The sequence below is a fragment of the Colletes latitarsis genome, chromosome 11 (assembly GCF_051014445.1).
Source record: "Colletes latitarsis isolate SP2378_abdomen chromosome 11, iyColLati1, whole genome shotgun sequence".
NCBI lineage: Eukaryota > Metazoa > Arthropoda > Insecta > Hymenoptera > Colletidae > Colletes > Colletes latitarsis.
The window spans coordinates 14,133,194-14,148,249 of NC_135144.1; the positions used below are offsets into that span (position 1 = coordinate 14,133,194).

The 15,056-nt window shown below is 34.4% G+C and overlaps 4 protein-coding genes across 7 annotated transcripts in view; 1 reads left to right on the plus strand and 3 right to left on the minus strand.

The window, feature by feature from the left end:
* The window catches only part of Cype (cytochrome c oxidase subunit cyclope), a 108,102-nt gene that overhangs the window by 25,183 nt on the left and 67,863 nt on the right, over nucleotides 1–15,056 (minus strand). The gene's annotated exons all lie outside the window — the stretch shown is intronic.
* Nucleotides 129–9,911, minus strand: LOC143348531 (DENN domain-containing protein 1A). Of its 2 annotated transcripts, XM_076778829.1 has the most exons (15): nucleotides 9,534–9,911; nucleotides 8,367–8,522; nucleotides 7,811–7,948; nucleotides 7,411–7,546; nucleotides 7,295–7,348; nucleotides 6,947–7,204; nucleotides 6,435–6,536; nucleotides 6,108–6,335; nucleotides 5,816–5,992; nucleotides 5,678–5,710; nucleotides 5,126–5,180; nucleotides 4,847–5,030; nucleotides 4,611–4,740; nucleotides 2,054–2,761; nucleotides 129–1,676 (listed from the first exon to the last, which is right to left on the minus strand). In XM_076778829.1, exons 1-15 carry the CDS (start codon nucleotides 9,548–9,550, stop codon nucleotides 1,260–1,262), a joined length of 2,793 nt encoding a protein of 930 aa, XP_076634944.1. In that variant the 5' UTR covers nucleotides 9,551–9,911; the 3' UTR covers nucleotides 129–1,259. The 2 variants fall into 2 exon arrangements, with proteins under 2 accessions (XP_076634944.1, XP_076634945.1); XM_076778830.1 differs by lacking the exon at nucleotides 2,054–2,761 and having other exon boundaries at nucleotides 9,534–9,904.
* Nucleotides 10,476–12,497, plus strand: Eif3f1 (eukaryotic translation initiation factor 3 subunit f1). Its single transcript, XM_076778834.1, has 5 exons — nucleotides 10,476–10,654; nucleotides 11,016–11,185; nucleotides 11,259–11,441; nucleotides 11,720–11,941; nucleotides 12,230–12,497. The coding sequence occupies exons 1-5, from the start codon at nucleotides 10,546–10,548 to the stop codon at nucleotides 12,401–12,403; spliced, it is 858 nt and encodes a 285-aa protein (XP_076634949.1). The 5' UTR covers nucleotides 10,476–10,545; the 3' UTR covers nucleotides 12,404–12,497.
* Arp10 (Actin-related protein 10) lies at nucleotides 11,939–15,008 on the minus strand. Of its 3 annotated transcripts, none has more exons than XM_076778832.1 (6): nucleotides 14,478–15,008; nucleotides 14,255–14,407; nucleotides 13,826–14,110; nucleotides 13,467–13,746; nucleotides 13,046–13,377; nucleotides 11,939–12,008 (listed from the first exon to the last, which is right to left on the minus strand). In XM_076778832.1, exons 1-6 carry the CDS (start codon nucleotides 14,555–14,557, stop codon nucleotides 11,987–11,989), a joined length of 1,152 nt encoding a protein of 383 aa, XP_076634947.1. In that variant the 5' UTR covers nucleotides 14,558–15,008; the 3' UTR covers nucleotides 11,939–11,986. The 3 variants fall into 3 exon arrangements, with proteins under 3 accessions (XP_076634947.1, XP_076634946.1, XP_076634948.1); XM_076778831.1 differs by having other exon boundaries at nucleotides 11,950–12,014; XM_076778833.1 differs by lacking the exon at nucleotides 11,939–12,008 and having other exon boundaries at nucleotides 12,484–13,377.

The following is a 15,056-nucleotide window of genomic DNA, read 5'->3' on the forward strand; positions in this document are numbered from 1 at the left end:
TAGCTAATTTCATAGATTAATCAATTTCTCAAATTTCATCGACAACAAAGAAAGAGAGGTAATGTAGATAATCACGGCATTGTAAAAGGATACTTTTCGTATTTATTTATTATAAAGCATTACCAATGAATGTGCAACAATTGTTAAAATTAATATGTTCAAAATCTAACAAGGACGAACTAATAATTTCATATATAATCGTACTTAATTTGTTCCGATCGAACATATTCTTCGTGCAACGATAAATCATTTAACTATTAAGATACGATCGATTTAACGTTTTACGTTCAAAGATATCATTCATTATTACATGCGCGAATAGAATTTCATTCAATTATACAAATTAAGATTTACATTGTCAGTATTATCTACTGTGTTACTACATTTTAGCACGACGATTCTTACGACTTCAATGTACATAATTTAGACATTTTGAGAATTTGGTTCAATAATATTAAATTGTATTTTTTTAATTAAACATTTCCAATTTTCAACAAATGCGTTCCTCTTATCCTGCTTTTCTGAATATAATATTGCAATGATCGCGTTTCAAAATGTCGATGGAACTAAACATTGTACGCCAGCGTTCACGATTTATTTGGAAGATACAGTGATTTGAAATTTGCACAAAACCAGGCATGAATGGACGTTTAGGAGTGTTGCAAGTCTTTTACATGAGTCTGTTCTCGATATAAAAAGTGTACGAGGACATAAGTGTTATAATTGTGCTGTGGAGCAAAACCATTATATTCAGTTTTGCAAATGGCTACGATATTATACCTAACCGTTTATTCTATTTACCGTCTCTTCGCTGAATGCTTCTCGTGAACAAATAATTTTCTGTAGGCGTTCAATGAATTTTTTTTATGCTTACACGCAGAGTTGACCATATTTTATTCAAATAAATTCTACGAATAACTTCTCGAATAAATTCTTCGATACATTTTCAATCTAATAATAATGTAGAACTATGTACTTACACTACAATATTTTACAGACAACAATGATTAGAATTTTTTTAAACACACGGCTACTAATTGAAAACCTATTTTTAGAATACAACACATCTTTTTGTTCGTTTATTTTCATTTGCCATTTTCGTTTAGTTTCATCGATACTTCTTTTTCGAGATATTATTCGAGATGTTATCCGAACAATGCTACCAACTCTGCTTACACGAATAACAAAAAGAAAGCAATACTAACGTTATATGTACAATCGTGATATGTGAAACGTAATATGTTAATTTAATTCATGAGCTATTCGAATTTCGTCCAATTGTTTTGCGACTTAATGGCAGGCGTGTTCAGCGTTAAACTGAACGTATTATCGACATTACTAATACTGCTGTCGGATGCGTTGCACACTGTTGAGTTTCTCGTCGGTGAATCGCCGTTACTTATACTAAATTTATTAAAGTCCAAGCCGTACGCTTGTAACAAATCCAGATCACCAATATTATCGGAAGATTTCTGTTGGCCGTCGGTAGTTTTGTGCAGCGGTTGGAAGTACGGATACAGCGGATTGCTAAGGCCCTCGCCCATTTCAGGAATATGCAACGACTGGCTCATCTGTTTCGAACTCGTGAATTCCGTGGACTTGGAAAGCAGCGGATCGAAGTCATTGCTGCTCGTTGTTGAATCTAATCTAATTAAATCTGGCACTTCAGGAGAATCCTGCAAGCGATAATACGTTATAAATATTTAAGACAGACATACCGTGTATACTTATAACAAAAAGAAAAAAACGAAAAATAACTTTTCTTAATTCCGTTAATGGATAAGGTAAACGTACAAGGATCAATTGACCAAGGGACATCGGAATTCAGATTATTATAAGCAATTGGATCAAGAATGTTTCTTCGCGAACGGAATGAAAAAATGCATAGAACGTTAGAAGAATAATAAATTTACATTACTTTTGCCTCGAGCGTATTTTCTAGGATTAAAAACCTCGGTGATCGATCGACCCTCGTACATATTGTATGTTTAATGATCGTTGAAAAGCGGTTATACATTCGCAAACAAAATAAATAGTGAATGATGACGTTTACCTTTGAAAGTGCAGAACAGGACGTACTACTGAATGCATGGGATGGAACGTGACAATTAACAGACAACGATGCGTTTGTGGCGTGAAATATTGACGGTTGCAAATAGGAAGGCATGAACACTTTGCTCGTATCGAAGGGATCGTTCTCTTTCGAATGGGGATCAGGATCTATATCTTTCAAACACGCGTCGAAAGAGCGATCGCCTGCGTCCGGATCATGATTCGTGAACGCGTCGTCGGTGTAAAATTTAACGCGTTTCGAGTAATTTTCACTGTCGTTTTTGTATCGTTTCCCATCCGATTTTTGCGGGCAAAAGGACGCATTGTAATTACGCTTTATAAATTCGTTGATACGAACTTCGTGTAAAAAGTTACTTGACTGCGAATTCGCCGCGGTTTTTGCAACGACAGGTGAAAACGAAGCGTCGGTCTTTTCCTCCGATTTATCTGTTTTTGGTGTCGGTGAATCGAACGGGCACGATCTGCTGTTGACAGTTAAAGTATCATTGGACAACGTGTCGTTGGCGTTCGACAAAATACTCGACTGATCGACTGAACTAGTTACGGTGGAATGCGGAGCGGGATGGGACGAAGTTTTTGCGGAAGATATATCGATTGGATTTGTGGTAACTGTACTAGGTGGAGGGCCGTGCCGCAAGTGCCCACTCCATGCAGGTCTCAAGCTGTCTAAACTGCGTACTGGTTTCAACTGAAAGTGATGCACGACTCAATCATTGACAAAAATTCAATAACAAAATTAAAAGGATAATCGGGGTCGTTCCTGGCGAGGGTGAAGAATGTACCCCAGACCGTTTATTGGATATAAAATTTTGATTAATAAGATTAATAATCAAAACGTTTTTGGCGGCTGTTAACAGTGAGTAGTAAAATTATTGGCACGCGTACAATGACGCACGGTTAACTTTCGGAAGATTTGGGACCCAACAAATTTTTTTTACAAAATGTTACTCTCTGTCAGATTTGATTAAACTCGAGACGTTGGATGGAAGACATTGGAGAGAAGGGGATGAATCGTGGAAAGTTAACCGTACATTACTGTATCCACAGAGGTACCATTCTTCCACGAGAAGAAAGCACAGCGTGTATCGTCCATCCACGAGAAGAAGGCACAGTGTGTTTGCATCCCCACTCTTGCTGGAGTCCACTGATTGGCAACAGGAGTGGGGATGTATGGTACACATCCCCATTCCTGTTGCACGCTGTAACTGGTATTAGTCGAAAACGGTGACGAAGATCGGTGACAGCCAATCAGCGGACTGCAGCAAGAGTAAGGGGATGTAAACACGCTGTGCCTTCTTCTCGTGGAAGGATGATAACTATTACTACGCTGATGAAAATATCTTATAACTCCAAAATTAATATCTGGACCCATGTTTATTAAAAATGTTTTACTTGTTTTCGCGAATACTACACGGCCCTGAGAATAATTATGGTCAGCGAACAAAAAATACACAACCTCGTCAATGTAAATTTAATTTCTGCATCGTTCGTGCAGTAAAATATACTTATGAATAAATATTTTGCGACGCGGTACCTTAAAATAACACAAAACAAACGAGAATCCTTTTTGTAACATTATCACCGAAAAATATTTCAAAAGGGTACATGCGTAATTGCAAATCCTAAATGCACAATTTCAATATACGTGAATAATAGAACGTCGATTATTAGAATTAACAGGGTGATATGTTCATTTCGATAATTGGTCAAAGAAAATCGAAGCTGTACATGTTTACTGCATGATGAAGTCACTTAATTTTTGTACCCTCTCCCCTCACGCATATTAAAATAACATATTATCTTTAAATACGATTTTAGTACGGAATTACGTATTCTGGAAAACAAAGAACTGTCCCATCCACTGATAATGACATAGATCTAGTTTTATGTTATGATAATTGCTCACTTGAATAATCAACGTTCTACCGTATATCAAGTGTAATCATGCTACCGATGCTGGTTGCAATAACATACCAGAGTTGGGCATTAATCGACTGATTCTCCTAATTTAATTTATTGATTACGCGATACAATTAAAAATGTAGTCGTCAGAGTTAATTACTATTAATGAAAAAGGGTATTCTACTATAGAACGCGTATTCCACTCAGATAATTGAATTTTGAAAATTCGTAAAAAATAAATTTTCGATATTCTCGACTCGACAGCACTAAAAAATAACGATTACTTTAATCATCGATGGTAGGAACCAATTTACGATTAATTTAATCCACAATTATTGCAAACTATTAATTTAATCGTCGATCATTACTTCGATTATAATTTACCCAACCCTGAACATAAACATTGCGATAAGCGACATGTTACAAAACACTTAAAATACGAACAGACATTTCCACAATAGCTGATGGTAAATATTTCACGTAACTGTAACGTTATTTTAATGATTTTATGTGACATATTAAAAGTACTTAAATTGTACTAATATTGTTTGGTATCACGGGTCAAAATATTGTAATCAGTTTCTGTAAATTTCCACAATACATATGTATTATAATAGAAACAAAGATATACATACTGTTCTATCAACAGGAGGTGTATTTGGAAATATCACATGGCGAAGTTCTTGCATAAGGTCAATGTTCACCCGTTCTGGTGGAGAATCGGATTCTTCCGGAGAACTAGGGCTTAATGGTGAATATTGCTTCCTGTTGTAAATTAAACGATACAGATTAAATACGTGATAAAGTAACGTGATTGGCGAAATACTTAGGAAATGCTATAGAAGCATAGAATTGAGAGATTCGTGCATACCTTGAATCAGTAAAATTACTATTACGTATTCGAAGATCTTTTCTATAACTAGTAGTTGCTGTAAAACCATTTGGTGATTTTGGTGGAGATGTGAAATCAATGGGTCTTCTATCCGATGTTGGTGAACTAGGTGCGGATCTTGGTTGATGAAATCTCATACTTGTTTCGCTTCTATTTGATCGCCCTGAAAAGAGAATTTTAAAAATATTTAGAAATGTAGTAAAATACAATTTTGGCCGATTCTGCAAACAAGTTCAGAAAAGTAACAAAAAAACACACCTTTCCATTTTAGGCCTTTGTACGCTGTTTTCATATCTTTCCCCTTGTCTTTCACCTGTGAACACAAGTTTTATGAAAATAACTATACAGCTAGATTTAAAATTTATAGAAATATACAGGGTGTTCCGTAGCACATGAAAACAATAAAAAAAAGTTTATAAAAACATGTATCCTATTTGACCTTGTTTTCGAGTATAGTGAATTTTATGTTAAAATGATTCTTTCGAAAAATGATCATAGATGGAAGTTTTAAGCGGATATAAAATCGGTACTATTTTCTTTAGTAATTATGTTACCAGTTTCTTATACTGAAACCGATATACATTACAGACCATAGTTTCAAATAACAATTGTTACGACTCACCCTGTATATATATGTACATAGCAGAGAAGTTATGCCGAGTGGAAGATATTTGGATTAGTATAATTAATAACACGAATAAAATTTGGTAAATGCGTGGTTAGCAAAGAAACGTTAGAATAATAAAATTAGTATAAATGGTACAAGTTTATAAAACACGACGAACTTGGTATATATCCATCGAAACTTACTGATTTAACTGCATACTTTACTGCTGGATTGGCCTGGAATTGAAGGCAATCAGACATACAAAAGTAAGACTTTGAGTTTTCGTACTACTAGTCAAAACTGTCGTCTTAAACGCTATTGAAAAAAACTTAACAGCTCACCTTATCCTTTACACTGCGGAAAAATGCAGAACTTTCTTTTCGCATGGCATATGTCCACTCTCGATACTGTTGCATAAATTTACTACTAGATTTAGCGGAATAGCTACAAGCTTCCATTTCGAATTCATCCGAAAAGCCAAGCCCAGAATTAAGCATGTTCAGTCTTTCTTCTATAAACTAAAATCCACGAAAATTTCAAGGCCGTGTCACAATTATTAGGTCGAGTCGCAAGCGATTACCGGTTCAGGTAGCGGATCATAAACTTTTTACCACGATATATTTTAATTCGTACCTGTTGAAATATTTGTAACTCCAACATTTTTCGTAAAAAAGGTTGCATGGAAGATGGTCTACTTTCCACAAATGCATTGTGATTAAAAGTAATGCTTTGTCCTTGCTCCAAAGTCAATGCATCCCTATAACCAGCAGTTAACTGTACCAATGCTCGTAAAAATGTCCTCGATACACCGTCCCCAAGAAGCGCAGGTCTATTACGTAGCCCCTTTTTCAAATTGGTCACCTGGGACGAAGAAACTTTTTATTTTATTATTTAAGATGTGTTTCGATTCCTAAGAATAGATTCGTTATTCCAAATATAAAATCATATTTTTATACGAACTACGTCTTGAGGTAAGGACTCCAAGTCTTGAAAGGGAGATTCTATGGTATTGTTATCAGCATCCAAAATAACTACTTCTCCCAAATCGCTTTTACGTACTCTCTAAAAATAAAATGAAAAATATAAATACAAATGTAAAAAAAAGAAAACGATCTCGGTTCGTTGGTTTTTAAAAAGCAAATCAAGTAATACAGGATGTTTCAAAGGGGTTAAATAATTATTTTAATTTGTTCATTTTAGATAAACAGAACGGTCGGAATCCTGGCAACCGCGTACGAAATAACTCTATCTTCAACAATTTAAAATATTTTTGTATGAAATTGTGCATACTTCTAAAGTATAGATACTCCAAAGAACACGTACAAAATTTACGTCTAGATCCCTTAAATAACTTATACTCCCAATTGATCCAATTAATCCAAAATGAGCAAACAAAAATTATTCTTTTTTATACTTAATAATCGATACAAATAGAAATTGTTAATTGTAGTGCGTATGTGCTATCAAAATACCTGAAGCGTCGGTGCTGGTACTCCAATTAAAAACGGCATTGGCGCCAATAAATAATCTATTAAAGATAATGGCAAAACTGGGATATATATATGTTGCCAAATCATTGGGTAAATTAAAGCATTACATGCTTGAACACAAGCGCTTAATCTTGAAAGACGTTTCGAAGTAAAAATAATTCGTCGCTCGTATAACATGCTAGCAAATATTATCATCATATTTAGAGCATCAACAGCGCTATAATATTCCGTCAAGTTTCTCTGAAATAATGAAACTCGCTATATGCACAGTATACTACTTAAAATATATTTTTACGTGCGTCGAATCAAATTTATTATACAACTACTTACATTTTCCGGTATACTCGGTAGTTGAAATTGTTTCGGACTTCGACAAACAAAATACTAAAAATTTGTAACATATAAGTGAAATAATACGTTACGCGTAAATTCGTCGGGTCACTTACCACTTTAGAATTTGGTATAGGAATGGATATAGAACTACCGGGAATGGGAACTGTACTTTTGTATACAGTTTCAAGAAATTTCCAAACATCTTCTCCAGTGCCATTGCTCATTAAAGTCGCGATATGATTTAAAAGTCTGTACAAATACAAAATATTATACTTTACGCTTACACGAATTTCATTTACTCTACAGGGTGTCCAAACTGAAACAGGGCACTCTGCTAATAAAATCGTAGATAAAAAATCTTAGCTACTAAATTTACTCATATTTTAATTCAACTATAGCAACTATAAACCGACAACACTGTTGGATTCATATAGGATAAACTGATTTAGTGAATTATATTCTACTGTTAATTTTATCTATCATTTTAAACCTTACACCAAATCATATACTGACTTGTAAAATATTTCGTGCCACGGTAATGCGCTCAAAATTACTAAAGCTGTATCCGTTTTGGGATCGTGCCGACAGAACCCAAATGTCCATTTTGAGTCTATACTAGTGAGTACAAACGAAAAATGCTGCACCAGCAAGCTGAAATAAATATAAAAGTGTAATGGTATGAAATCATAATTAAATCGCAATTATATACAATTATTGCATTCCAAAGTGTTTCATGCAAGATCAAATTTTACAGATACAATATGTATGTTGAGAAATATTTTGCCAATAATATTTTCATCTACACTACTCGTTTACCAACATGTTGAAATCACCAATAAATGTTTCACAATATTAGTTTCTATGGTTAATTTAAGTTAAATAGAAAAAAAAACGTTATTTAATATCTAGATAGTTAAATACATCCATGTATGAAATACACATAACGACATAAATAGGGGTACAATAGTGTATTTAAAATTCTACATAATTTAAGACTATGTAATTAAAGAATTTATTGTAGTCCTATGGTACAAGCAGTTTCTTAAAACTTACTTTTCTTAAAACTTACTTTTCTAATTCACAAGGATATGCAAATTTAGGAACAGATTTGAGTATTTCCTCATCCAAAAAAGAACTAGGATACTTTTGGAGTATCCAAGGTAGTTTTCCTCCTAGCGGTGCTGCTACTTCACAGAAGCATTCAAAGAGAAGTTGCACATTGTCTCTGAAAATGTTAATGTACTTTTGTAAATCCAATGTTATTTGTGTACATTAGTAATACATATGTATAATACACGTGTAATGGCTCACAAAAGTATTCAAACACTTTCAAATCAAATATTTATTATTTCAAATAATTAAGAGTATATGTGTGTTAAACTTAGAGAACATCTGGCAGTCTAAATAATTTTTATAAAGCATTATTTATGTTAAGAAACATAAATGTAATAAGGGTGCAGAGTCCATAACACTTAACTATACAATGTTATGTGAGAATATATTTAAAATGTAGGAACAAAAAATAATTTTAGTTGAATTTTCAGAAATACTTGTACTTGTTTGTATGCTTGCCACTGTACGTAACGTACATATGTATAAGCATACGTGTTAGATATATTGTAACATATATCAGACTTGTATTTGCTTATTGCTAAGTGAACTACTTAGAAAATTCATTAACGCGTTATGAATCTAAAGACAAAATAGTTAGTACAATAGATCTTAAAATCAATAAAAATTCGTTTGCGTTTGTAACATTGATAATCGTTCTGCTTTAAATAGATGTCTTTCGTTTTCACGCCGTGTCGATTTTTAATAAGTATTTATCCGCTTTTTACTAGTAAACGATACAGAACAAAATAAAATCTGGTTGCAAATCAACACCTCACGCAAGGTGCGACATGATACATTACACAATACGTACGTATGTACATCGTAAACACAAATTTATCTCGCGAACGTTCTCTACCATTAATTGCAATTATCGTGAAAAAACATCTTTCAATATTTAACGAATAAGCAACTAAGTCTACCAACTGTCATGCATGAATCTTTGATTAAGAAAGACACTTAAGTAATAGCGGTGTGTCAGACAAACATACTTTCACTTGATATTTGGTCGTGCAAAAGGAAGGTTTACGTGTCGTAACAAAAATACCAGCAAACAAGATAGGGCGACGGAAATATCTACGAGACACGACAGAAAAACAAAACGAAGATTGAGAAATTCACTTGCCTCAATCTGGAACCCATGATAACAGCGAAAAAAAAATAAGTACTTCGCGTGCTCTTGACGTCTATACGTCATTGTACGTACTACATGACAGTAACGCATTCCATTCACGTGAATTTCAATCGCATCGCGAAGCGTACTATCGGTTTTACGAACAACGTTCAACACTTTCTTATTCTTTTTCTTTTTCTCGCACAGCGATGCGTTTCAAGGCGAAACCACCAAACACCGTACCACCTATTATCTTCTGGCTGGCTATAGTAACACAGTTACTGTAACAGCATCTCGTGTCGAAATCACGCCTACCGGATTAAAATACATAACGTACAACGATCATGAGTGTGCCGGATGTTGATTTCGAAAATACTGCAGCGACCGCTACATCGTTTTTTATTGGCGAGAGATATCTGCGCGATAGGCAATCGAATTGTAAATTGACGATTACGCATCCCACTCTATCGTATTATTATTTTAAGGCGGAAATGTATATGCTGCAATTTTCGCGCATGCGCGTTGAAAATAGCATCAGTAAGGTACCACGATCGAATAATAATGGGTATCATATGACTTCTTGTTTAATCCTTGTCTAGCGCATTTCAGGTTTATTTCGACACGTGCAAACTGTTTATTTCAAAATAATAATAATGATGACGATGAATGAACTTGTAAAAGTGAACCTTATTGTTACTTTTACTCTTAACACTCCCAGATCTATCAAGATATTTAAGGCTCAAGATATTCAAAACCTCCAAGACTTTTAACAATCAAGATTTTCAAGAATTCTAAACTTCGAATTATATTCAACTTGATCGAAATATAATCTAATTAAAGCACAATATAAGTAGGATTAAAACAAAAATTTGAATTGGCACAATTAGAACCTAGTAGATTTTAACGTCTATAATTTTGACTATGTACGCCACTGTTTCCAGTCGTGCATGCGTGGAGATCACTCTGGTCATATTCTGCTCACATCGCTTACACGGGTTATGAACGGCATCGAACTCTCTGAAACATGGCGCTTAACCTCACCGTCAAGGTTCATCCTGTGGTTCTTTTCCAAATTGTCGACGCTTACGAACGTCGAAAAGCTGAATCGCATCGCGTTATCGGGACGCTATTGGGTAATTTGAAATTATATGTCTGCACAATAGAAAAAAACACGACTGCGGTTAAATGACTACATTAAGTACTTTGACAGAAACAGTTGGATTCGACGAAGAATATACATTGCAACTTAATTTATATCATACTCGTTTTTAATATGCAGACTTAAACAATCCGCACTAAACATTTAATTAGATGGCGTTAATAAAACTCAAATCAAATACACAATGTATTTATACGTTTGATATTTTATATGTATAAAAGTTCAATATGATTATAGAGAAAGAATAATTAAAATTAATAATCCTGTGCTTATATATAGCTTCTGTATATTCTCTGTGTATTATATTTGATAGAAATGGCAATTAATGTTCATAGGTACTGTAGAAAAAGGAATGGTTGAGGTCACAAACTGTTTCTGCGTACCACACAAAGAGTCAGAAAGTCAAGTAGAAGCTGATTTGACATATGGAATTGACTTGTACGAATTGAATCACAGAGTGAATGCACAAGAAAATATTGTTGGATGGTGGGCTACTGGTAATGAGGTAAATTATTTTGCAAATTCTGTGGATAGTATACTTAGAACTTAAACTGGAATTATTTATATGTATCTTACAGGTTACCACTCATTCTTCAGTCATTCACGAATATTATATACGTGAGTGCAACAATCCTGTTCACTTGACCGTTGATACAACATTACTAAATACTACTAGAATGGCAATTAAAGCTTACGTATGTGTGTCATTAGGAGTACCTAATGGAAAACAAGGTTCCATGTTTACCCCAGTTAAAGTACAGGTACATTGTCCTTTTCTTTATAATACAGAAAGTCCTCGACTTATACAAGGTGTTTGGCCAACCCTGGGAAAAAGAGATTAGATAATCTGGTTTGCAATTTATTTGAAGTATTTATTCATTTACAATAAAATTGTTTATCCTTTAAAATTTCTTTAATTATACCAGAAAAGATTAATAAAACTACAGAAATTTTGCTCACTGAGATCTATGTACCTCGAGGACTAACTGTATGTTTATCTTACGAAATTTAATTTCTCGTAATCTGCGGATTTGCGTAGATTACATCTTACGAGCCAGAAGTTGTTGGGCTACAACTTTGTTCTAAGACACAATTACCAGCACACGCCCAAATTGCTGGTGTGAAGTCAGGTGGTGGTATAGAACCAATGATGGATTTAGCACAGATAGCAGAAGCTAGTGCTAAGCTTTCTTCCATGTTAGAACAAGTGCTTGCATACGTCGACGATGTGTTAAATTCAAAACAACCGCCAGACAATCAAGTATGCACGATTTTATATTGTTTAGAGCCGGCCTGACGAACTTCTCTATCGCGGGCCACAGATTCCCCTGTAACTAAGAATGTACACAACAAAGCGCGGGCAAAATATAACTGCGGCGAAGATGAGAAAGGGGCTCGCTACATCGCGGTTCGCAACTTTCCATCGATCGAGTGGGGGGTTTAGCGAGTAGGGAGAAAGGTCTAATCGCAGATTGTCAATTTGTCAGGCCCGGTTTATAGTTTTTGTATGATAGAATTGCTGTAAGAATGATTAATTTTAATACGATAGGTGGGTCGTGCTCTTCTGGATATGGTACATTCGGTTCCCAAAATGTCGAGCGAGCAATTTGAAGAAATGTTTAACAGCAACGTGAAAGATCTACTGATGGTCGTCGCGCTCTCTCAGTTGATAAAGACTCAACTTCAACTAAACGAGAAGCTTACTCTACTCACAACACTATAATACAAATTTTTTACTCGAAAAATCTGTAATATAAACTCGAATATTCTGTAATACAGTAACCACAAATAAAAAGAGATATAAATTTTCAACACAACATACATCTTTTATTTTTCATTTTAGTATGTTAAATACAAAAATAAGAAACGAAAAATAAATAGCGAAAATGGAAACTATTCATATTTCTTCTACATATACATATACAGGGTGTTTGGCCACCCCTGGGAAAAATTTTAATGGGGGATTCCAGAGGCCAAAATAAGACGAAAATCAAGAATACCAATTTGTTGATGAAAGCTTCGTTAAACAGTTATTAACGTTTAAAGTTCCGACCGTACTGAATTTTTTTCTCGAAAGTGGGTAGAATTTCGGGGGTATGTCTATTGACCAAAAATGATTGTAATTGACCCCCGCAACCGAAAATAATTTTTCCAAACCGATTTGAAATTTTTGAATTTAATTGTTAATAACTTTTTAACGAAGCCTCCATCAACAAATTGGTATTCTTGATTTTCGTCTTATTTTGATCTCTAGAATCCCCCATTAAAATTTTTCCCAGGTGTGGCCGAACATCCTGTATAAATGCAACGATTAAAATATTTTTATTATAAAAAGTTATGTTAGCCATTAGACAATATACTTCACATTTCACAAGTTACAGAATCCTCTCTATGGTTATCTATTAAACTGGACCAGTCAGGGATTCTGTTAGATTTTAAATAATTCTCTTTTGTTACGCATCTTAATGGTAAGTCCACAGTTCCAAAAATGGCACCCCCTAACCATGCTGTGTAATTTGGCTTACTGGGCGCGGTATGGAACTTGAATGACTGAATTTTTAATTTCTTAGAATAATGACTGGTTTTTATTAGAGTAGAAAGTTCAGATTTAAGGCGACTAGCAAATCCTTTTATCATTGTCGTTCCACCGATTAATATTATATTTTCAGCCAAAGACCGTTTGGCATCTATTGGACACTGTAATAAGAATTAGAGTTTGGTACTTTTAATAAACTAAGTTAAAAAATAATCGGAATAATCGATACTTGTATTTAATCAAATTATACCTTAATTATGGCATCTAGAATCATTGTAGGGATACTAAGATTATCATTATCTCTTTCCCAGAATGCTTCAAATGCTTTTTCCCTAACTTCACCAGGTATAGTAATATTTTTAACTCCAGGATACATAACAGCAGGAGGCGGATTAGGAGCATCAGCTGTTCCTAATTTAGCAGATCTTTCTAATGTAGTAACAAAACATGTCCTTACTTTTATATCTTCCACAAGGTTCTCTGTTATATTTGCATCAGGATTAACATCCTTCAAAGACTTCATCAAATACCTACAAAAAAGAAATGCAAGCATTGTATAAATGTCAATGCAATAATAACAAAATGTCTATTATAATGCACATAACGTACTCGTGCACAATTTGACCACCCAAGGGTAGAGCTTGCCATGCCTTCAAAATTGGTACACCCTCGTAAATTGGAATTAATGTAGCTTCCTTGTATCCAACATCTAAAACTAAGGCTGTGTTGGTACCCAATGTACTGATAGTTGCCAAATGAACAGACAATAACATCAGAGAACCAATCTCAAAGTGTCGGAACAGTACTTTGGCCAGTGTGTCTCTGAATTGTGACGGAATTAACAGTGATTCCAAAACAACAATTCTTGCTTCTTTTGGACTTCTCAGAACATATCTAACACAAAAGATACAAAACAAGTAGATAATATTAATATAGAAACTTATCAGGAAAATTTGGTAATATGACAGGCACAGAAAATTTATATATTCGGAAAAATTGACGCCAGCCATAATTGACAAATTTACTCACGATCGTTACCTGAAAAATAAAGAATGAAGGAATTCGACGAGCAACTGATACAAATCTTCCGTATCTTTATAATCATAGATTTTACGAAGCTCTTTAGTTTCCGGACACACGACTTCCGTCCTTATTATACCCCGCGGTGTAGTTTCGCCCGCATAACCATATCTATTTCCAAATTACATTTCAAATTATTAACAATGTTAAATTATTCGCATTAGCGTAAATGTGTTCATACTTTGTATACGCGCTTCCAATGTCAAATATCACCATTTGTTTGTCCGAAAGAAATCGAACACCTTCATAGCTACGGAGCATTTTGACAGATTATCTTTTTTCTACTTTGTATTTCGAAAGGGATTATATAACCTCAAAACAAATTAAGCAGCGTAAAACATTTTCTCAAACAAGTAGATAAGTCAAAATAAATAACTTCATCTTTGTCTATCGTTTACGATCAAAAGGGAAAAAGACAAACACGGCCACTTGTAAAATTCCCTTTATTTTAGGAAGGACTAATAGAGGTGCGCGAGTACTCCATAGTCGATACACCCGAAAATCTCGAATAGGTCGATTAACACATTGGCGTCGAATGATGCACACTTCTATCTTCGACATTTTTTCGGCGGCAATCACGTATACGTGACTTCGATTGCTAGCGATTTTCGGCCGGTGTCACATGTACATGACTTTTTAACACAATTTTTGATAATTATATTAGTACTTGACACCATCGGTTAATGACGAATTTCTGTGTTCTTTATTTTTCATAATATTTCTATTCCTTTACACATTTCATTTTGCGACAATATTTAAA

Excerpts from the sequence above, each read along its gene's own strand:
- LOC143348531 (XM_076778829.1), bottom strand. Across the intron at positions 5,711-5,815 it reads TCCGCAGTGTAAAGGATAAG|GCCAATCCAGCAGTAAAGTA; the intron begins GTGAGCTGTTAA and ends CTTCAATTCCAG. Across the intron at positions 5,031-5,125 it reads CAAAGGCCTAAAATGGAAAG|GGCGATCAAATAGAAGCGAA; the intron begins GTGTGTTTTTTT and ends TTCTCTTTTCAG.
- Arp10 (XM_076778831.1), bottom strand. The coding sequence starts at position 14,557 with ATGCTCCGTAGCTATGAAGGTGTTCGATTTCTTTCGGACAAACAAATG. Across the intron at positions 14,408-14,477 it reads ATTGGAAGCGCGTATACAAA|ATATGGTTATGCGGGCGAAA; the intron begins GTATGAACACAT and ends ATTTGGAAATAG. Across the intron at positions 12,015-13,045 it reads GATTCTGTAACTTGTGAAAT|TTACAGGGGAATCTGTGGCC; the intron begins GTGAAGTATATT and ends GTACATTCTTAG.
- Eif3f1 (XM_076778834.1), top strand. The coding sequence starts at position 10,546 with ATGGCGCTTAACCTCACCGTCAAGGTTCATCCTGTGGTTCTTTTCCAA. Across the intron at positions 10,655-11,015 it reads CGTTATCGGGACGCTATTGG|GTACTGTAGAAAAAGGAATG; the intron begins GTAATTTGAAAT and ends TAATGTTCATAG. Across the intron at positions 11,442-11,719 it reads TTACCCCAGTTAAAGTACAG|ATTACATCTTACGAGCCAGA; the intron begins GTACATTGTCCT and ends GGATTTGCGTAG.